Genomic DNA, 23,428 nt, shown 5'->3' on the forward strand with positions numbered 1-23,428 from the left:
AAAACAGGTTTCTTTACCTGTTATTCTATTCTTGGTAATCTTATATGGCAATCATGATTAAGAAAACGAATTGCAATAAGTATTCTTAGTATTCATTTTATATGTCTATGCATTAAATGGTAGTACTTCAAATTTTCATCAGTAATATCATGGAATATCGCTATCACATGACTTGGTTCTAATAAGATTTTGCGCGGGTTTAATTTTTTCTCCCAGGATATGCTTTTTGCCTAGATGTCCTTCAAGCTTCATTTCCTCTTTGTCTAACACAAACAACCAAGAATATTCACTGACAGTATATTTTCAAATTATAAAAGCAAAAAATAACACGCACAAAAAAAGGGAAGTTAAAATGGTTGTCTCTTTTCTCCTCATTCCGATTTTATCTAATTACCATATTTGGATTCCTCTTTTAGTTGATCATATAAAATACATAACTATCGTTTATATCTGAGAAAAATTAAAAACAGTCATCTGCCATCTACCTAATCATTATTATTGGAAGCGTTTTACAGCTCCTTCAGATTATTTACTACAGATAAAGACCACAATAAATAGGGATAATGCAACATCCCTTGGAACAATGTTTCGAATACTGGAGTTGGCAGCAATGAAGTAAATAACACTAACACAACCCTTCAGTTCATCTTGCGGAAATTCTTAATTTCCCACTAATAAACCTTCCCTTATTATCATTATTTTTTTTTTTTTATCAAAAACAGTCTCCCTGAAATAGCTCATCTCGTAAAACTGTTTCATCATACAATATCTTCCATAGTATCACAGCCTTTCTCTATATCAAACACTGATAAGCATATCTTTTCATATTTATATCAAGGCGTCTGTAGTAATGGGAACTTTCTGAAACCATGTAGGAATAGAAATATAAGAATTTCTCTCAAAATACTAAACCATTTAATTGTGAATATTATTTTTCGCCATCAGTTTGCAAAGATAACAAGTCAGCACAATAGCTTGTAACATTGATAGGAACTATTGGCTTAAGTATGGTAAGGACATGGCATATCTTCAAATTACACTGAAATACACTAAGCAACCATAATAGGTAAAACAAATTTAGCCTTCTTGGATAAAATTTATCCGAGTCCGCCATTTGAGTACCTTTAGTTGCTGTTAGTAGGACGGGACTGAATTCAGGACATGAACTCAGATTTATCTTGATCGAACAGCATAGATCGCAACTCAAATGTCTACCATAATTGGATATTGTTCAGATACTATTAGTATAACGAAAGTCGGATTTTCTCATTTCCAGGAACTCCAGACTATATTGCTTTGTGAGGATTCAAAGAAAAGTGTGTCCCTATCATTTTCAGGATCCCTGCCTGAGTTGTCCGTCACTTGCTTAATATAAAGCAATTCGTCTCTTGACTTTCAGAGCACTAATAAAACAAAATTCTATTATACATCTTTTCAGTGACCCGGATACTATCGACCCTGAGCTCCGGCCGCCCCTTCATATGCCCTCGTTAAGTTGTTTATAGAGTAAGCTTAGGGTAATTAAGGGTAAGTAAGCGCTTAGTTTCCACGTGGAAGTTAAATTTTGAGCATGAAAAGTCTTGTGGTGTTAAAATTTTGCTCGTAATGTTAGGGTGATGGTTTGCATCTCTATGTAAACGTAAAAAGGTAACTAGTATCTGAGTTTATATTTAGATATCCCTGGGAATAGGGGATTAAGAATACTTCCCACGTATTCCCTGCGTGTCGTAGAAGGCGACTAAAAGGGGAGGGAGTGGGGGGCTGGAAATCCTCCCCTCTCCTTTTTTTTTTTTTTTTAATTTTCCAAAAGAAGGAACAGAGGGGGCCAGGTGAGGATATTCCAAAAAAGGCCCAGTCCTCTGTTCTTAACGCTACCTCGCTAATGCGGGAAATGGCGAATAGTTTAAAAAAAAAAAAAAAATCTAATGGTGTACGTCACGTGGATTGGGAAGGCGGTTGTTTTAGTGTTTGTCAGGTCATTTCAGCGTATCTATAATTTGTCACTGTTGTGTTTGTGGTGGGAAAATAAGTATGGGTTGTTCAAGTGTGAGGGGGGGTAATTTTTTTTCATTCTTAATTTGGCGTTGGAAATTGACTTGGATGAGAAGGGTCTTGCACTGTTGCGAAGAATCAAGTACCAAGCATATCGGAGAAAATTTATTTGGAGTATTTTTATTTCATAATGGATTGTTGGATATTTATGGCTGTAAGGCTGCCGGTGATTATTCTGTGCTTTGTTTTATTAACATGGTAGGTGAAGTTTTCTGTGGTGGAGTGGATTTGTTTGTAAAGAATATTTTCTTTATCCGGTCCAAAACTATAAACAATTATCAGAGGGGTTAGTTTGTTTATGGCCATTGTGTTGAAATTTCTGGTGTGGGAGTTAATGTTGTGTTGTATATGATTACAAATATGATTGGAATTTTATTGTGTGGGAGTGAGTGACCACTCAGGTTGATAGGAGGGTGCAGGTTGTTTGATGTAGCGGTATATTTTTATTGCTATTTGGGAAGTAAGGTTATATGATTACGAGGTCATCTGCATATGACAGAACTTTCAAGCTGTTCTTCGGGAGGTGATGTAGGAAGAGAATGAAGAAGGCTAAAGAAAGAAATGCTCCTTTTGGAGACTCCACCTTACAGTCTATGAGTATGGAGGTGAGACATTTATGGGTGACCCTGGCATGGCATCTAAATATGAAGTTGACTAATCATTTTTTGTTAATGTTGTGGAAAGTGGTGTGGAGGACCTTTGTGTGAGGTTTTGTCAGGTAAAAGTGAAGAAACCTTTGTAGTATCTATTACTTTAAGACTGTGCATGAGTTTTAGTTGGTTCAAGCCATCCAGGATGTGTTGTGAGGTGGTATGTGTCCTGTATGATAGATAAGTGTCTGGGTCTGAAGCCATGTTGTGTTTGAGAGTGGGATGTTCTGATTAATTCAGTTGTAGATCAAGTAGTTTCGGTAATAAAGACAGTGGCGATATTTGGCAGTATGACAAAAGAAAATGAGTGCTTTGGAGGGTTTTAGGGATGTTACCCTGTTAGCAAGCTTCCAATGTTTGGGATTTTACTGTTCAATCAAGAGAAGTTAAAGATATGTGTAAACTTCATTTGCAATAGGGCCAAAGTGCTTTACATGGAAATTTGAAATGTCAAGGTCAGTTGGAGTGAGTTCTTAAGTCTTCATAGTAATATTAGCAAGTGTTATTAGGAGGAAAGGGTGGGTCGGTAGTTTTGATAGATTCTTAAAGGTTTTTCATGATTTTCCTGCGCAGGGTTTTGATTGGTTTGTGGCAGATTTCTGAATATGCTTGTATATTCTGTGGCAGAAGGAATGTTGTTTAATTTTTCATTTTCATGAATTGTATTTCAAGGGTACTGCCACTGTGATCTGATTTGTCCTTTGAGTGGTGTTTGTGAATAATCTGTGGTCCACAAATGTTACAAAAACTCCTTGTCTTTGTTGTCTGTCTTGTCCTAAGTTTGTGCTTTTATTCACCATTACTCTCAACTTTCCTTTCACATACTCTAACAAATTCAGACACCAATTTCTGTGATTTCTTACTAATCTGCCACTTGTGCCTTGTCATCAGCAGGCAACAACCAATTCACCCCTCAATAACTCAAAAGACTGCATATCAGCTGTTATCTCGACCTTTGCATTCGCCATCCTCACCAAAAAATCCATAAACAAATTTGACAGACCAGCATTCACATAGACCACTCACCCTATTCTTTATCTACTTGTTAACATACACTTTACTCTCGATAAAAACTCCTCGCTGCTTCTAATAATTTTTCTGCCACACCATACACTCATAACATCTTCCATAAGGCATCTCTTTCAGCCCCATCATATGATTTCTCAAGTTCCATAAATGCCACATACATATATGTTTCATTATTTCTCATACACACTGTAACAATCAAACGTGATTCACACATCCTCTACCATTTCCAAAACCAAATTGTTCCTCTCCTTTCTGATCCTCTTTGCATGCCACCACCTTCTCAATCATCACTTTTCCGTACAACTTTCCAGGTACACTAAAAAAACATCACTGTAGTTCCACTGTAGTTTAAACACTCATCTTTGTCCCCCTTGTCTATTAATGTATTTTGTCAGTCCTCAGGCATCTTACCTTTGATCCATACACATAATGAAAATCCTCACTAACCAATCAGAAACAGTCACCCTGTTTCTTGAGAAATTCAACTTCAGCCACCTAGCCATATTTCAGCTTAAGCTTTCACATCATCCTTCTTCACCACATTATTTTCTATGACTCACTCGCTATGCATACCTCCCCAACCCAAATACCCTACATTTGCCACCTTATCATCAAATTCATTCGATAATCCTTCAGAGTACTCACTCTGTCTTCTCTTCACCTCATCACTGCCTGTTACCAAGTCATCATATGTCCCCTTCACTGATGTCCCCATGTGTTCTATTTTCTCAGAAATCTAAAAATAAAAAAAATGTTACATTAGCAAATTACTGCTGTCAATAATATATAAATGAAACAGTAAATCACGCCAAAAACGTTTGCAAATATCTTTAATAACATGTACAGATAATGAGGGTCATTAATACAAGGAAAGACAAAACACATACCACTCTCATAATATATTATCATGTTGTTAAACAATAACAACACTACATGAGGATTATCACACAATAAATCTCATATATTAATCTATGATATTTTTCCATCTTTTATAATCAAGATGAATTAATATTGAAGGAAATAAGTTATAAGAAAACTATATTCACTTTTTCCTGTTTAATCTTTCATTCTTAACTATTTATAACTGAATACTTAGAATCTGGCCATGCACACCACTGAAGAGAAAGAATAGTAATAGCCACAAAGTAAACCAGTATTCAAGCTTCATGCTGGAACAGCACTACACCACCACCTATAATATGACTTTAACAAAACTTCCATTATCACTACTGAATCTAAATGCCAAAGCCAGTCATTGCTGTCATCCAATAAACTATATGAGCAAATTACTTCTTTGAAAGTCCAGATGTTTCTATTACATTCATCAAAAATTTCATATATAAGATTCTCTTTGTGATCTTTCACACTATCTGAGAAATATATCAATTTTCATAGTCCTACAAAAAATAAAAGGCAAAGGTAGTTGCACTGATCTAATGATTTTTAATATAAAGTTATCAGTCTTCTTCATATCTATAACATTATCTACTTTAGAATATCCTGAAAACAATAAGCTAAAAAATTATTTAAAACCATTACTAGAAAATCCTAACCCTCCAAATTTATAACAATTGCATGAACAGGCAACAGCAATAAATTTATAAGATAACCCATCATCAAATGAATAAAAAATTTAATGCCAAATTTCAGATACTGAAGAAAAGCCTCGCCTGCAACTTACTGAAGGACATCTTGTCAATTTACCATGGCCACAAGACATAAATAAGGATATTCCTATGTGGGTGCAGTTTAAAATTTCCAAAATGTTGGGTACAGTAAAGGACTGGAAATTAACGTCTTTTGCTGATGGTATGCAAATGTCAACTTTTAAAACCATATTCTTATTCCAAGGAGGTCTTTATCACTTTTGGGTGAATCAGAAAAAGCATTAAACTGTATCTAGGCCAGGATCTGAAAAAAAAAAAAATATACATATATATATATATATATATATATACACACATACACATATAAAAACAAATTAGCAAACACATATTGCTTTAATTCAAACCAAACCTTAATCATGACAGTTCAGATGATATCAATAATGAAATCCTGAGTCCTATGAAATACAAATTTAAACATCTTCTTTCATACTATTCGCCATTTCCCGCATTTGCGAGGTAGTGTTAAGAACAGAGGACTGGGCCTCTGAGGGAATATCCTCACCTGGCCTCGTTCTCTGTTCCTTCTTTTGGAAAAAAAAAAAAAAAAAAAAAAAAAAAGAGGGGAGGATTTCCAGCCCCCTGCTCCCTCCCCTTTTAGTCGCCTTCTACGACATGCAGGGAATACGTGGGAAGTATTCTTTTTCCCCTATCCCCATACAGTAGTTAAATCCTACAGACGATTAAGAAAGATATCTTAAGTAACTCTAGAAAGAAGAGAACTCTTATGACAATACAATGAAAATGTGAATGTTTCAAAAGAACTTAGAATCCCTATCCAATTACCTTGAATGCATGATTTAAATGGCTATTTCAAAATGAAATATAGGTGACAATGATGTTCTTTAAAGGATACGGTAAGATATTAAGAGATTCATCCCTTTGCTATGGTTCACAGCTGCCAAGATCTGCATCCTACAAAATGACCCTAAAAATGACCCCTAAAGCTGAGGCACTGTTTAATATGTATATTTACATTAGCAGATATATGTACCTTAAGAGTAGGAATAAATTGCTAATTTCATAATGTCAAAAATGAATTAAACATAATGTACCCAAAGTCACTGAAGCATGATGTAATAGTCGATTTTTTCAATCTTTTAAACCTAAGACCCTTTTATCAGAGCTGCTGCAGCTTCAAGGATACGCTACATCCAGTAGCAGAGAAATGATGGACTCCACAGGAATGAAATGTTACTAGATGAGATTGTACTCCTTTTTGTCCAATGATAAAACCTTGCTGAAGGTATCTTTTCAACTGTGGCAAAACCACATCTAGGAAAAATCCAGTAGTACATACTGGATATGTTCATCTTCTTTTGTGGTGTTGGCATGACACTGTGAGTATGAAGTCACCTCTGACAAGGTTGCATCATCAACTTCAGAAGGAAAAGAGTAAAGTGTTCTTGAGGCCCACCTTACCCCAGAAGAGCCAAACTAACCCTACTCCTGCATGGACAACAACCCTGAACAGCAGAAGCTCCGTAAAAAGGGTCCAAGGGTTTCATAATAATAATATCACATTTTTAAGCTCCTAAGTATGGGCCCAGTAAGTTTTGTTTCACTCATGCATGTTTTATGTTTCAAAAACATATTTCAGAGTAAGTGGGGTGGGTTTAACCAACATATGGTAAATGCCAGAACAGATAGAGGAGATACGTGTCAGAAGTGGAAGGGACAAGGAGTAGGGGGAGAACAAATTGGATATGGAAGGATGAGGTGAAAAATATTTTCAGTGATCAGGGACTGAGCATGCACAAGGGTTAAAGGCATGCATGAGATAGAATGATCTGGAACAATGTAATACACGGGGGTCAACAAGCTGTCAATGGACTAAACCAAGTTGTGTGAAGTGGCCAGGGAAACTGGAAAAGTCTGAGGCTTGATTGTGGATAAGGGGATGTGGTTTTGGTGCATAGCATATGACAGCTAAAGAACTGATGTAAGTGAATGCTGTGCTTCTTTGTCTACTTCAGGTGCTAACTTGCTATTGCAGAAAACAGTGATCAAGGTTGAAAAATTTCCTCATGACTTCTTTCATAGAAGTCGTCCTGGTGTTATCCAGGAATTCTTCCAATAGCATGGAAGAGTGGACTCCTTTAAGTATGAAGTTCTTTGACAAGTCTGTACTCTCAGTGACAGAGCCTCGCCAAAGGAGACTTTTCACATATAATGTAACCTTGTGCAGACAGTTGGTAATAACTAAAAATAAAATGATTACATAACCCCATGACACTCACAAACTCCTTCATACACCTCTCTTTCCAGCCTCCCGTACCATTTGTAACATGTATTCACTTACTTGTGTAACAAGTCCAGCAGCAATAGTGGAGCCTCCTGTTCGAAGCATAAAACGTCCTAATTCCTTGTTATCTCGGAAAAGCTCTAAACACAGAGGTCGAGTGAATTCCAACTCTATCACAGCAGCAGTGTTCTTAACAAGTGCTCGTGGTTTATTCTTGACAATCTGTCCAGTAGTCTTGTGCAGTTGGGACACTAATTTCCGGATTTTTGCTGGTTCCGTCACTGCTTGATAATGGAAATCAACCTTGAAGGAAAAAAAGAAAGGATTATTTCTTCACTGTATTGTCTAAGACTGCCTGTGTATACCTAATATGGAATTCTAGACAGTGCATCAAATCATGAAAAATTTAACCACACATTAAATTGGATGGCTGCAGTGTTAGCAAGAGGAATAAACTATGTAATGTTAACATGTACAGTACAGGACATATAAGATGTACGAGAAATGAAATAACAAATCGTATGGTGTCATGGAATGGTTTAAACAAAACCTTAAAAAGAATGATTTGGTTACATGGATATGGTGCAGGGTGCAGGGTTTGTCAAGTTAATATACAGTTGTGAGAAAGAGGGAAACGGAGTAAAGAGATAACACTCAGCACCCTAGAATGAAAAAGTGGGGTAATATATCAGGAGAAGACACAAGAAGATGCAAGGAAAATGGAGCATGCTACAAAAGTGAGTTTACACAAGACAGCCAAGAGATTTTGCTACCATGGCCAAAATATCATGGGATTGTTTCCTGGAGGAATGAGGCATCAGAGATACAGACAGATAGATATAATAGCAGAGAATACTTGTCAAAGCCACCTAAACTACTGCACTGATTTAAAACCCTTTCACACCAGCCCACTACTGACAACCTTACCCTTAGTATGACTTAAGATCACACGAGCCTAACAGACAAATGGAGTCAACATACACAAAGTGATTGCAGACACCTTGGCAAAAGTAATAAGTATTTTCTTTATAAAAGCCCTATATGCACTATATTTCCATGCACTTATGGAAATTTCCAAACATTTCTGGTTACACAAAACAATCTCAAACATCTGGAAACTTGCTAACATAGCACCAATTGTGAAATCCTCCAAACCACTTAATTCCCCTCCTCCTACTGCCCAATAATGTATCACTCTTGTCTTCAGTAGCCAAACTCCTAAAAAATTGATCATCATCACTATCAAGCATACTATCCTACTCTCACTAACACAGCACAGCCACAGACACAATTACTCCACCACCACATAACTGAAGATTCACATAACTCATCCTGGATGGCTTAATCAGCCATCCCATTCCAAGCACAGTTAATGGCAATAAGTACCAACAAAGCAATTGAAAACATCCAAACAGACCCTGAAACTCTATAATGGAGTTCTAAAGCATCTTCAATCATTCTTACGTGACCTCCTGCAGGGCCAATGTGAAAGTCCTCTCATATGCAGATGACCTTTAAATCATATCACAGCACCCCAACACTACCCAAGCAACAACAAACATGGAACACTACATTACACAGTTACAACACTAGCTTGCCTACAATAAAATTTCTGCATGACTACAGAAGTCCTCAGTCACCCGTTTAAAATCCCATTCAGACAAATCTAACATGCACTTGTGTCATCCTGAATGGTCAACCAAATGCACTCAAAAAACTACCAAATATATTGGGCATCACACATAACACACATTAAAATCACTTCTCACAACACAAACAAAATAAAGGAGACAGACAAACAAAACTCCCATACAACACTTGCCAGTTGCAAATCTGGCAAGAAAAAGAATTCCTCAGTATACTCTACAAACAATTCATTCACTGTACTCTAAACTATGCATCACCCACCTGATCATCCACCTTGTAAAGAGCAAACATGGTGAAGCTGCAAACTGCACAAAACAGAGCACTCAGAACAATTACTGGCTGCCTTGTAACTACTAGCATTCAACATCTTCACAACAACAAAAAAAAAAGATGCACCAAATACAATCTTGTCTCAATATGCTCAGCACTCAAATCTCCAACTGCTCACATTCGCTCTTTTGTTTTCTGAATACTACACTCTTTCAACATTCTTTTTTTTCTTGAAGTCTGCCGATGCTCTCTCATACTACCTCTCATATTTCCCTTTTCTTGTCAGCTCCCATATCTTCCTCTTGACCTCCTGCTACTTTCACTCTTCTCTTGTAGATACCATTAATCTACCTCTCTTTTCTTTCACAAGCAATCTGAGTTCTTCCCATCACTCACTAACCTTTCTCATATGCTTACATCACATCACTATACCACACACTTCATGTGTAAGGGCTGCTTCCCTAAATACCTCCTTATCTTTTGTTTTATTTACTTTCACCCAATGCAATTCTTCATTAAATCCTTCAATTTCTCTCTCACAGAGGCCTCTCTTCCATGCTCAATCACTTTTACCACTTTTTCCCATATGTCATTTTCTCTTTTCCTAAAACCACTACAAACTTTCACACTCACTTCCACCATGAAATGGTAATACACACCGCATGCTGCCCTTCTCTGCATATTCACATCCAACATTCTCCCTTTCATATATGGTACTTAGCACATAATCCAATAACATCTACTGACCCTAACCCCAATAATTCATGTAAACTTATGTTAGCATCTTTTTAAACAAAGTATTCTCAATTACCAATCCTTTGTCAGCACACAACTCAACAGTGTTTTCAAAGTTGTAGCACTCACCTTCTCTCAAAGCTCCCCTTTCTTTTACACTCCCCTCTGCCAGGTGCATGTGACCAGATAATCCCCTACATTTTGATCTTTTTTTAGGATACTTTCACTTTCATCTACATGACTGATATTTTTGCAATGGACCAATGTTTGTTCATGACACTACCTTGCTAAAGGACAAAGAGTAATGCAGTACTAAACAAAAGGATGAAAAGTTCAAAATATACTGGAAGGAAAAGGAGAAATATGACTAAATAAGTCAAGAAAAGATACTATGCTACGAGGCAAAACTTGTATCATCTAAAGATGATAGTACTCTTTTTGGCAAAAGAATGATCTAGTTTATGTTATGTGCATCCCTTCTTGAATTCAAATCATGAGGGAAAAGACCAACTAACATGGATAATGGTCCTGTCTGAAAGATTTAGTACATACCGTTAAATTAAAATCTATTACCAACCTGTGCTCCTTTAATCAGAGGAACTATGATGTTAAACACAACAATACGAGCCTGCACTCGCGATGCAAGTGGGATAGGATGGGCTGGATCACACAAAAAGTCACCAGTATGAAGCACATTAGGGTCAACACCACTAACTGTCAGTGTTACATGGTCACCAGCAAAAGCTGTAGAAGATGAGCTACTATCTGCCTGCACACCTGCAAAATCATTGATGGAGAAAAATGTGCACTTAATTTTTTCATCAAAGTAATTAAATGAAAAATAAAAGTAACTATCTTCATACAAAAAACACATTATGTAAATGCAATAAACCTATCAGGATGTGAATAAACAAGATTAACAGCTTGGGGTCTGGCATCTTATGATGTACTCATAATATAACAAAGTGAGTAAAGATTCATAGTAATTTTTTTCTGGGGAAAACAAAAAGTTACCTGTAAAGCTGAAATACATTTTTGTTGCATATAGGAGCTGAACACATCAGGAACAATAAATTACCCTAAGTCTTCAAATAAACATTCGCAAACCAAATCTTTGGCAAAGAGAAAATTTTCCTTAGTAGAATACAGAATTTGGGTTAACAAAAGGAAATGCTATGCTTTTAGTGTATGAAGTACACTACACTACTTGACTTGATAATCATGATGTAGTATTTTACATGAAATATGTGCATTAGTCAATCAGATTATTGTAAATGTATATCATTAACACAAAAATGTACATTGATGCATGTGGTATAAATACAGAGAAGACATGGTTCAAAAGAGTAAAGTAGATTGGAATTTGATGAGGAAGAACAGGATAAAGTGTGGGGCCAAGGAGAAAGCAGCATTGTGAAATGAAATACAAAAATGATTCATTTAGCCCTAAGAATCTCACTGCATTTCCATTACCATTCTCAACCAAGTCAAAAGGTGACTCCCTATCTAATGTTGATGCTCACTTTGGTTATATAATTCACTGGAAGTCACATCCACCTCAAACAAGAACAAGGTAATGGATGAAGCTTAACTGATGAATGCCTGTTCAGTGGCAGAATCCTTTATTCTCTTCAGAGATTCATAATTATAAAGTATATAATGTGAACTCTTTGGTGGACAAGAGTGAAGAACCACACGATTTAGTTTACGTCTATCACCAGGCTGCATTTTGTAACAGCTGATGGCAATAACTGTTAGCTTTGAATTCTCTTAAAGCTTTTACACGGCTACTGACCTAAGTAAATTGCTGTATAAGATCAGACTAGTGTCTGCCAGGCAGAAACACCTACAACAAGTTTTACAACTTTCTGGTAGGTTTTGGCAATTCCACAAGTCTTTGGCTAAATAGTGGATAAACAGCTAATGAGTGGAGAGCTTTTTTGCAGTAGTTCTGGGGGAACTTTTAAAATCTTTTAGAAGCATACAAATTCAAAAAGATTTCTGGACTAAACTATCCATGTGAGTAAAAATACTTTCAATTTAGTATCAAGGTAAATAAAATAAATAGGATAGTCATGATTAATTATTCAGAACAGTATGGTAACCAAAACAAAGCACTGATTTATAAAGAGCCACCAACAGAACAGGGAAAAACTTCTGCAATAAAAAAAATAAATACTTACCTTTGACATTAAGTAAATCTCCTTGTGGAAGTAAGAGTAATCGGTCATTACTCTGAATGTACCCAGTTTCTAGTCTTCCACCAACACACATGTTAGACCCCTGACCTTTATATACATCACTCACACACATCCTCACTGGTCGTGAAATACCTCGTTCCGGTACTTTCATTTTATCTGAAAATCAATAGATACGGGAGGAAATGTGCAATCATGCATAAAGTTTCTTTAGAACATTCTGTAAGATGACTAAGAACTTGACTGTCCACAAGAAAATCATCAAAGAACCTGTTTTATATATGTAAATAAAATTTTGTTATTTTCTATCATACTTGATCGCTGTTCCCCATGTTAGTAAGGCAGCGCCAGGAAACAAAGAAAGACCTATCCTCACATATACACACACATATATATATATACCATCCATCCTTGAAATACGGCCGATTTGTTCTGGCTACCAGTTGGATCTCGAAATGGACGTAAGTCGAATATATGTCAGCACGGCATGTAGAATTCATTTACCTGTACAGCGTTCTTTTATCCTACTCAATTTATATCATGATTATCTCATTTTTCTCAACTAGCTTTATTTATAATTCTGTAGTTTCTTTTTAACTTTTATTTATGATTCTTTAGTTCATATTTCAGAATTTTTATTTTTTACTTTATGCAAATTCTACTGAGAATATCTCATTTTTGTTTAACTAGGTGTGTGAACTGACATTTTTTTTAATTCACACTACGGTTTATCAAAAACAAACTCTCTGGTTTATTTTTTATCTTCTCAGCAGCTCTTTTGTCAGCACTTGCTGCTTCACCTGTGACTCTAACACTGTGCAAGCTATTTTTTTTTTTTTTTTTAGCTATATCTTCTTTTAAATCTACTGAACCAACCATTACTTGCTCTGAAGTTGTTTCCTGCGGGGTGGGGTGGTGCCAGGAATGGATGAAGGCAAGCAAGTATGAATATGTACATGTTCATATATGTCTGTATATGTATGTATGTTGGTATGTATATGTATGTATGTATATGTGCATGTATGGGCATTTAAGTGTATATATGTGTATAAAAGTGGTTGGGCCATTCTTCATCTATTTCCTGGTGCTACCTCACTGATGCCGGAAACAGCGATAAAGTATAATCAATAAAAATAATAATAATAAATATTGAGTATTCCTGGTAAATTATAAGGGAGGGTATTGGTTGAGAGGGTGAAGGCATGTACAGAGCATCAGATTGGGGAAGAGCAGTGTGGTTTCAGAAGTGGTAGAGGATGTGTGGATCAGGTGTTTGCTTTGAAGAATGTATATGAGAAATACTTAGAAAAGCAAATGGATTTGTATGTAGCATTTATGGATCTGGAGAAGGCATATGAAAGAGTTGATAGAGATGCTCTGTGGAAGGTATTAAGAATATATGGTGTGGGAGGCAAGTTGTTAGAAGCAGTGAAAAGTTTTTATCGAGGATGTAAGGCATGTGTACGTGTAGGAAGAGAGGAAAGTGATTGGTTCTCAGTGAATGTAGGTTTGCGGCAGGGGTGTGTGATGTCTCCATGGTTGTTTAATTTGTTTATGGATGGGGTTGTTAGGGAGGTGAATGCAAGAGTTTTGGAAAGAGGGGCAAGTATGCAGTCTGTTGTGGATGAGAGAGCTTGGGAAGTGAGTCAGTTGTTGTTCGCTGATGATACAACGCTGGTGGCTGATTCATGTGAGAAACTGCAGAAGCTGGTGACTGAGCTTGGTAAAGTGTGTGAAAAAAGAAAGTTAAGAGTAAATGTGAATAAGAGCAAGGTTATTAGGTACAGTAGGGTTGAGGGTCAAGTCGATTGGGAGGTAAGTTTGAATGGAGAAAAACTGGAGGAACTAAAGTGTTTTAGATATCTGGGAGTGGATCTGGCAGCGGATGGAACCATGGAAGAGGAAATGAATCATAGGGTGGGGGAGGGGGCGAAAATTCTGGGAGCCTTGAAGAATGTTTGGAAGTCGAGAACATTATCTCGGAAAGCAAAAATGGGTATGTTTGAAGGAATAGTGGTTCCAACAATGTTGTATGGTTGCGAGGCGTGGGCTATGGATAGAGTTGTGCACAGGAGGGTGGATGTGCTGGAAATGAGATGTTTGAGGACAATATGTGGTGTGAGGTGGTTTGATCGAGTAAGTAATGTAAGGGTAAGAGAGATGTGTGGAAATAAAATGAGTGTGGTTGAGAGAGCAGAAGAGGGTGTTTTGAAATGGTTTGGTCACATGGAGAGAATGAGTGAGGAAAGATTGACCAAGAGGATATATGTGTCAGAGGTGGAGGGGACGAGGAGAAGTGGGAGACTAAATTGGAGGAGGAAAGATGGAGTGAAAAAGATTTTGAGTGATCGGGGCCTGAACATGCAGGAGGGTGAAAGGCGTGCAAGGAATAGAGTGAATTGGAACGATGTGGTATACCGGGGTCGACGTGCTGTCAATGGATTGAAACAGGGTATGTGAAGCGTCTGGGGTAAACCATGGAAAGTTCTGTGGGGCCTGGATGTGGAAAGGGAGCTGTGGTTTCGGTGCATTATTACATGACAGGTAGAGACTGAGTGTGAACGAATGGGGCCTTTGTTGTCTTTTCCTAGTGCTACCTCGCACACATGAGGAGGGAGGGGGTTGTTATTCCATGTGTGGTGGGGTGGCGATGGGAATAAATAAAGGCAGACAGTATGAGTTATGTACATGTGTATATACGTATATGTCTGTGTGTGTATATATGTACACTGAGTTGTATAGGTATGTATATTTGCGTGTGTGGACGTGTATGTATATACATGTGTATGTGGGTGGGTTGGGCCATTCTTTCATCTGTTTCCTTGCGCTACCTCGCTAACGCTGGAGACAGCGACAAAGCAAAATAAATATATATAAATAAATTAATATATATGGTGTTAATGAGATGGCCTAGAGTAGGGCTTCATTTGTCATGCTGTCTCAGCTACCATAAAAAAGAATTATAAATGGGAAACAGCTTGGGTATAACAGCAAAGGTTGTGTACTACAAACCTTTTGGACTCCTAACACAGAATAACACCCTAATAGAAGAATGGGTGTGTGGCTACAGGAATTATGAAGGGTTCACTTACACAATAACAAGCATTTACGGGAAATCTAACTTCTGGTTATACAGACTGGCTTGTTTGGTGCTCTATCATCTCTCTTAGACTTTAGTTCAATATGTAATCCAATCCTACAAGTGATACAAGAGGGAAGCTACTTTATCGATAACTTCCTATAAAGTGCAAAACAATAAAGAAAATACATACACTGCATGGGATTTTCAAAAATTTCAAAAAAGATTTTACCCACAAGTGATGTGTTCAAGTTCCCTACAAGAAAACTATTCAGGAATACAACATATCTGTACAGCTTACTAGTAATCTATATGACTGGAAAAGACATTGCAACTTACCAATTGCTTGTAGTAATGTTGGGCCAGTATACCAAGAACACAATTTATCTTCTGTACTGGGCTTGGTAAGGTTCTCTCCAGTAAGACCTGAACAAGGAATGTACACCACATCGGCATCTTTGAAACCAACAGTCTTGAGAAACTGCTGCAGATTACGTTTTATATCTTTGAACCGGTCTTCCCTCCATTCAGCTGCATCTAATTTGTTTACTGAAACAACTAACTGTGAAACACCTGAAAAAAAAAAAAAAAACGAGCCATTTAGCCACAAAAAAAATTCCAAAATGTCTCAAGAGTAACCTAAAGAATTGGTTCAAAAGATATGTCAAACAATGATAAATCATGATGGGCATCATTGAAGCCATAAGATACTTCAAACACCTGTCTATCTACCTATTACCATTAACTTTTTCCAATAAATTCATGCACAAATGACAATCATATAAAAGCCATTCTTCTGATGTGGATCATTGCTGCACCTACGTAAGTAAAAAATACTGCTTCAGCATATCTCACTAAATCAAGCACATTTTTTTCAGGTTCTCTTTCACAACTTTTCTGATATAAGATTGATAAACACCTGATTTTTCAAATAATAAAGATGTTCCAAACAATGAATAAATAAATAAAAGGCAAAAAAAAGCAACAAGGTCTTGAGAAGGGCTGAGTATTAAGAAAAAGAATATTAGTTCAGAGGCTTCCAAGAAAAGATTCCTTAGTCTTGGCTGGCAAAACTGGAGGCCCCAGTCTTGGGAGATGTAGGATCCTAATCAATGAAAACATGAAAACTAGCAAAGAGCAAGTTATGTACGTTATGTACAGAGGTAAAATTCATGAACACTGGTTGAAACAGAGAGGACTATGAAATATCTACATGAGACCATGAGGCTGAAAATGGAAGCAAATTTTAAGTAATAAGTAAATTTCTATTAAGAATTTTCAGAAACCATAGATTAAATATACAAAGTAATAATGTTTGATTGACTGACTGATTATTTAGATTAACCTGGAGTATCAACAACAAAGGTCATCATCACCAGATTTTCTTTTCTTTGACAAAATATCTTCATAGAATTAAAAAAAATCAATATTTCAAAAAGTTAAAATAATAAATTCCTTAAATTTACAATCAAAATAATTCAAAACATATCTCTTATAAAATACTGATTTCCTCCAAGAAAACAATGAAATTATAAGCACTGTAATCTATACATTCTTGAGTGTAAGGACGAAGGTTAAAAATGTGATGTAGAATCTGAAAACTAGGCCTCAACTGTCATGTACTCATCCATACAGACATGCATAAAATATCACCTTCCTTCCTGACCTGTGGTCCTGCCCAGTGGATGTGGCTGGCTTTCTGAACAATGCAGGAGCCTCACAGAAGGAGAGGAAAGTAAAAATGTATTCTAAATCTGCTTCTACTGCCTACTGTGGCAGTTCAACAGCTCACTGGCACATATCAAATCTACATGTATGTATATTGTATTGAAAACTAGCACTTACCATCCACATCCAAGCCCCTCAGATTATTCCATGATTTACCTAGACCATTTCCTCTGGCCTAGTTCAGTCCACTACCAGTAAGTCAGCACCCTTATACCACAAAGATATGATTCATTCTATCCTATGCAGCCTCACCCTCATGAATGTTTATTCCCCAATATCCTCGAGACTTCTCCATTCAACTGTTTTATCTCCTACTTCCTTGGTCTCCCTTATCCCTAGCTCACTCCACTTCTGACAAATATATCCCCTTTGTCAGTTTTTCTTCACTTATCCTCTCCAACATTACAAAGCTGTTTTCTCGCGCCCAATGACCTTTTTTTTAAAAGGATCCCAGTGTTACACAAAGACCCTTTTAAATGGGGAATCCTGCACTAAAGGCTGCACTAAATTCAACAGCATTTACAGATGGACTCCTTTAATGCAAGAAATTCTTTCACGAAAGAGTGATCTGTTTCATCAGCTTAGATGATACATCCACTTGGCTTTTCACATACCACTTGGCTTTTCACTTGCGGTGTAATATCATGCAGTCAGAGTTTGAAAACATCTTATAATCCATAAATGCCACAAGCAATTCAGTCTCCAAGTATTTTTCACAGAAATTCTTCAAAGCGAGTTCTAGATCACTTACAGTGACACAGCAGCTTAAATATATCTTTGAAATAAAGCTACTGGCCTCACAGTACCAAAAAATTCAACTTACCAAGAGATCGTATAAGAATGGCATGTTCCCTTGTCTGACCCCCGCTTTCAAATCCTGCTTCAAATTCCCCAGTGGATGCATCAACAACAAGAATGGCAACATCAGCTCTTGCTGCTCCTGTGATCATATTAGGGATAAAGTCTCTATGACCTGGAGCATCAAGGAGTGTTATAATTTTGGTTTCTGACTCAAACATTCTCTGAGCAATATCTACTGTAATTCCACGTGATCTGAAAAAAAAGGGAAATAACCTAGTAAATGAAACAAAATGACCATTCCATGGAATGATAAAATCTTCCACAAAAGCGAAGCAATGAATGCAAAGAAATAATTTCATATACAGAAGTAATACATTAAGATAACATTACAAACTATATATTGTAATACCACAGTCATTTCACTTTTTAAATGGTGACCACCACTGTAGCAAAGCAAAACACTACCAGAGAAAATATACCACAAAATGATCAGCAACTGAAATGGAAAAAATATAAAATAATCTTATTTATGTAATGATCTGCCACATTACTTTTTTTTACCTTTAAAGCTCTAGTACACTGCATTTCATTGTTTTTTATGCAGTTTCTACCAGAATGACATTAGTAATTATCCTTGTCTGACTAGCTAGACTATGATGTATTGTGTAATTAAGTTTTCATTTAACTTGCACGGGGTGTGTGTTCTTGCAGATTGGTTGGAAGGCAGACTTTGGCCAAAGTGCCTAACAGATGGTTAACATGTGAAAACATTTATGCCACCCGTGAAGTTGGGGTTAGAAGGTTTCAAACCAAAAAAAATCCAAGATATTTCTAAGGGTTCCTGGGCTGAAACAACCCTGTGGCAAAATGTAACAAATGCTTCTAACATTCACTCCCTAAATTTATTCTAGCATCTGATGTCATCTCATTACCTGTTCTATATCCCCTCTTCACTGTCTTTATCAAAGGTTTCTGCACATTTGGACATTCCAAGAATAAAGAGTGATGTTGATATAGAAAGGAGATACGAAATACATACCTTTGAGAATAACATATAAGATACCTACCTCTCTTCATCAGTATCATCCAGCACCCATGCATACATGAAGGACTGTTTGCCAACTTTCTTGCTCTCTTGTTCATACTTGTGCATAGTTCTCTGTCCCACACTACCCTGAAAGTGAAAATCTATTTTATGCTGAAGCTTTTCTGAACACAAACAAGAACATGCTGGAGCAATAGCAGCTCTTATACCTTCCCTAGGTGCTTCATTGGAAAGTGTGTCAAAATATCAAGTACATGAATTTTACAATGACCTCCATATTACCCCATACAAACAAATGTCAGTTCATAAATGAATTTTTCCTCCAAACTAGCACTACATGACAGAACATTCAATTTAAGCTGCTCTACCCAAAGTGTAAGGATAAATCTTATGCGTTAGACAGTAGTGCTTCCTCCTACATAAATCATTGAAATGGCTCATCATTCTATCCAGCAACTGTGAAAAAAGTAAAAAAGTAAGATCCTATTTCATGCAGGGAAAGGGAAATCACAATGTCTTATCAGTTTTTATGGTGAAGAACTGGAAACTGAGGATGGGTTTGAGTTCTGGAAGGTAATGGTAAAAAAATAAAAGAAAAGAGGCAAGAGAGAAAATTGAAAACAATGAAACCTCCGCTGAGTGGGAAAAATCTAAATGTAGATTAAAGAAGCTTTCATGATACTCATGCAACTCCAATGCACGGATGTGACACCTAAGTCTATAAACGTTAGGACAAAAAATAAAAGCAACATAGATGGGTAACTTGCATAGTATTGTCGGTATTATGAGGATAAACAGGATAAAGAATGAAGGTTTAAGAAGATTACGTGGTGTAATAAAATCATCAAAGAGGATGTAATGGAATATCATCTAGAATGGTATGGCAATGTAGAATACAGGATAAATGATAGGCTGGTTATGAAAAGATGTAGGAGGACTGAAGAGCAAAACATGCAAGTAGGAGATGTAGCACAGAGAAAAGATGAACAGATGTAGAGAGTGACTGGTGCCAAGGATATCGCAATAAAGATCTCAGAGGATGAGTGGAAATCAAATGTAATGGAACCATTATGCATATAAAGATGACAGATGTTAATTAAACATTATGTATACAGATATGATATGAACTGAGATGCTGGTTTTGCTTTATAAATCAACGAAGTGTTCAAAGTGAAAAAGCATGGAACACATACGTAGGTATGCAAGTCCATCTTCCATTTTAACACACTGGGCATGGGTATGAAAATGTGTTTGATTAATTCTCAAAAGCTACACAGTAACTACCTGATCCATTCAATAAAATCAAGAATGACATATAGGATGAAAAACATGTTTGAAATTATAGAAGTCCCAAAAAATTATATGGATACGAGGCATGGGTTATAAATAAAGCTGTGCAGAGGTGGGTGGATTTGTTGGAAATGAAAAGTATGAGGACAGTATGTGGTGTGAGGTGGCTTGATCGAGTAAGTATAAAAGAGTAAGAGAGATGTGTAGTAATAAAAAAAAGATTTATGATTGAAATAGCTGAAGAGGGCGTGCAGGAATGGTTTGGTAATATGGAGAGAATGAGTGAGGAAAGGTTGACAAAGTTGTGTGTGTCAGAAGTGGAGGGAACAAGAGCTGGAAGGACAAATTCGAGATGGAAGGATGGAGTGAAAAAAATTTTGAGCAATCATGGCCACAAACATGCATGCAATAGAGTGAAATGGAATGATGTTATATGCAGGGGTTGACGGGCTGTGAATGGACTGAGCCAGGGAATGTGTCTGGGGTAGACCACAGAAAGGTCTGTGGGGCCCTGTTGTAAAAAGGAAGCTGTAGATTTTATGCAATATACACAACGCTGTAGATTTTATGCAATATACACAACAGATAGATAAAGGATGTGAGCAGATGAGGTCTCTGTCTGTGTGTTCCGGGTGCTACCTCACTAATTTGGGAAATGGTGATCAAGTATGAAAAAAATATGTTGATAAACATATAGAGAGATAAAGAAAGAAATGAAAACTTGCCTAGAGAATCTGACTTTTACTGGATAGAGTTTGATAAACAACTGAACAAATATCCGGAACTGTAAATATAATACAAACTATATCAGCCATAACATAAGGGTAAAGTTCCCAAGCTAATAAAAATCTTCTGATCATGACACTATCATCAAAGTACAATGTTAAAGCTTTTCAACATCATTAGTATCTAACAGTAAATTTCTAAGTTCCCTAAAATCTTCCCCAATCAGAGATGAAAACCTAAGCAAGGTAATTAAAGGGAGGTGGTTTTAGCATTATTTCAAGACAGATTATACTAAATGAAAGACCCAAAAATCTGAAAAATGCAATTCTAATAATAATTATACATCTTGTATGAATGGCAAGACTGTGGAGGGTATACCTGGAAGTGTGTTGTGATGCTTACCTGAAGATACAAGAGATGACCCATTAGTGTTGACTTGCCAGCATCAACATGACCTACAACTACCAAGTTAAGAAGCTCCTTCGCACTCCCTCTCTGATCCTTGTATTCAGACAAAACATCCACATGCTTGTCCCTGATTCTGTAAAAAATGATAATGATAATATTAATTCTCTTTTTCATACTTGTTCCCCATTTCCCATTTAGTGAGGTTGCATCAGGAACAAAGAATGGCCTCATTCACTCATATTCACTCTCTAGCTGTCATGTTTAATGCACCAAAACCAAAGCCCCCTATCCACAACCAAACCCCACAGACTTTTTTGTCGTTTCTCCTAACTGCTTCATTTGCCCCGGTTTAGTCCACTCACTGAACATCACCCTGTGTACCACATTACTCCAATTCACTCTATCCCATGAGCATTTCACACCCCATCAAGCTTAGACCCTATGCACTCAAAGTATCTTTCACCCTATCCTTCCCCTCCCTCTGGTTTCCTTCCGTGTTCTCTCCTCTACCAACAGGTATTCCCTCTTAGTCATCCTCTTCATATGTCTACACCATTTCAACACACCCTCATCAGCTCTCTCATCCACACTCATCTTATGTCTACATCCCTCCCCTGCCGTATCATTTTTTTAATGTCATCTGTCCTCACAGCACTTATTGTCCTCAAACATTTAATTTCCAACATAACCACTCATTTCTGTACTTTATCATCTAAGGGCCACACCTCGCATGTATACAACACTGTCGAGACTGCTAAACCATCAAACACACACATCTTTGTCGTCACAGTCAGTGACCTTTCTTTCCACATATCCTTTAACACACCTACGACCTCAGCTCCTTCACCAATCCTATGGCTTACTTTAGCTTCCATGCTTATATCCACTGCTGTGTCCATCCCAGTATCATACTTGTTTGCTATTTTCCATGTTGTGAGCTACTACACCAAAATCAGATCCCCTTATCCACAACAAGTCTCATAACATTTCCAAGGTTTTCCTTGACTGCTTTATATGAGACCATACACTACTGAAAATAAGTATGTTTTGTACAATATTACAAATCTACTTTCCATAAATGACTACACATATCACTCTGCATTACACAGTCACTTACAAAGAGAAGAGGATGAAAAAACTGAGCAGTTTTCATGAGTGGAGCACCTATGATTTCTTGATTTTTGTGCAACTAGATTGCACTGGCAAACAATTTTGCAATCAATTGTTAGTAAAGGTAAAGCAACAGACAGTTACACTGGGATTTTATTCCAGATTAAAGATATTTCAGACAATTACACTGGATTTTCATTCCAGATTAAAGATATCTATCACAGCATTCTGCTTGGTTTTCTTGCTGAAATAACCTTAACATGGTTTAGTTTTTTGGTGGTCGTGTGGGTTGGAAGGTTAGCAGTAGAGTTATCAGAATGGGTATGTAATGTGTTCAGTGCTGGTGTAAAAACTAATGACTGGTGAGGATGACAGCTAAAGGTGGTAGATCAGAAATCTGGATGGCTGGTTGCAAAGGATAAGGATGCAGAAGGCATGCAGTTGATTAATATTAGACCACATATGACCATCATAACATCCCAATGGTAAAGGTTAAAAGTACGATGAATTATCTACTTGGAAGTTTTTGCCAGCACTCTATCCTACTGGTAAAGGAATAACAAGTAAAATAAAATATTTACTTAGCAGGAGTTTTTCCCAAAGTAGATGTATCTTTATCCTTATCCTTCTCTCTGTCTTTATATCCACGCACAGGGGTATTAGAACGTGATCGTTTAGAGTCCTGTTCAGGTTGATTAAGGTTGTTTTCTGCTGCTATGCCATCTGGAAGGGGGAATTTAAAGTTACACTA

The 23,428-nt window shown here is 36.9% G+C and overlaps 1 protein-coding gene across 2 annotated transcripts in view; it reads right to left on the reverse strand.

Moving 5' to 3' along the window:
• Window positions 1–4,544: 4,544 nt before the first annotated feature.
• The window catches only part of HBS1 (translation elongation factor EF-1alpha (GTPase) HBS1), a 41,643-nt gene continuing 22,759 nt past the window's right edge, over window positions 4,545–23,428 (reverse strand). For both annotated transcript variants that reach the window (XM_071657851.1, XM_071657850.1), the window contains exons 7-15: window positions 23,259–23,400; window positions 21,562–21,700; window positions 19,166–19,272; window positions 18,121–18,350; window positions 15,909–16,142; window positions 12,476–12,649; window positions 10,870–11,069; window positions 7,698–7,943; window positions 4,545–5,642 (exon numbers count right to left, since the gene is read on the reverse strand). In XM_071657851.1, coding sequence (XP_071513952.1) covers window positions 5,631–5,642; window positions 7,698–7,943; window positions 10,870–11,069; window positions 12,476–12,649; window positions 15,909–16,142; window positions 18,121–18,350; window positions 19,166–19,272; window positions 21,562–21,700; window positions 23,259–23,400 — 1,484 coding nt within the window. In that variant the 3' untranslated portion in view covers window positions 4,545–5,630. The remainder of the gene's footprint in view (window positions 5,643–7,697; window positions 7,944–10,869; window positions 11,070–12,475; window positions 12,650–15,908; window positions 16,143–18,120; window positions 18,351–19,165; window positions 19,273–21,561; window positions 21,701–23,258; window positions 23,401–23,428) is intronic.

Source organism: Panulirus ornatus, chromosome 65 (assembly GCF_036320965.1).
Source record: "Panulirus ornatus isolate Po-2019 chromosome 65, ASM3632096v1, whole genome shotgun sequence".
In the NCBI taxonomy this organism is placed as follows: domain Eukaryota; kingdom Metazoa; phylum Arthropoda; class Malacostraca; order Decapoda; family Palinuridae; genus Panulirus; species Panulirus ornatus.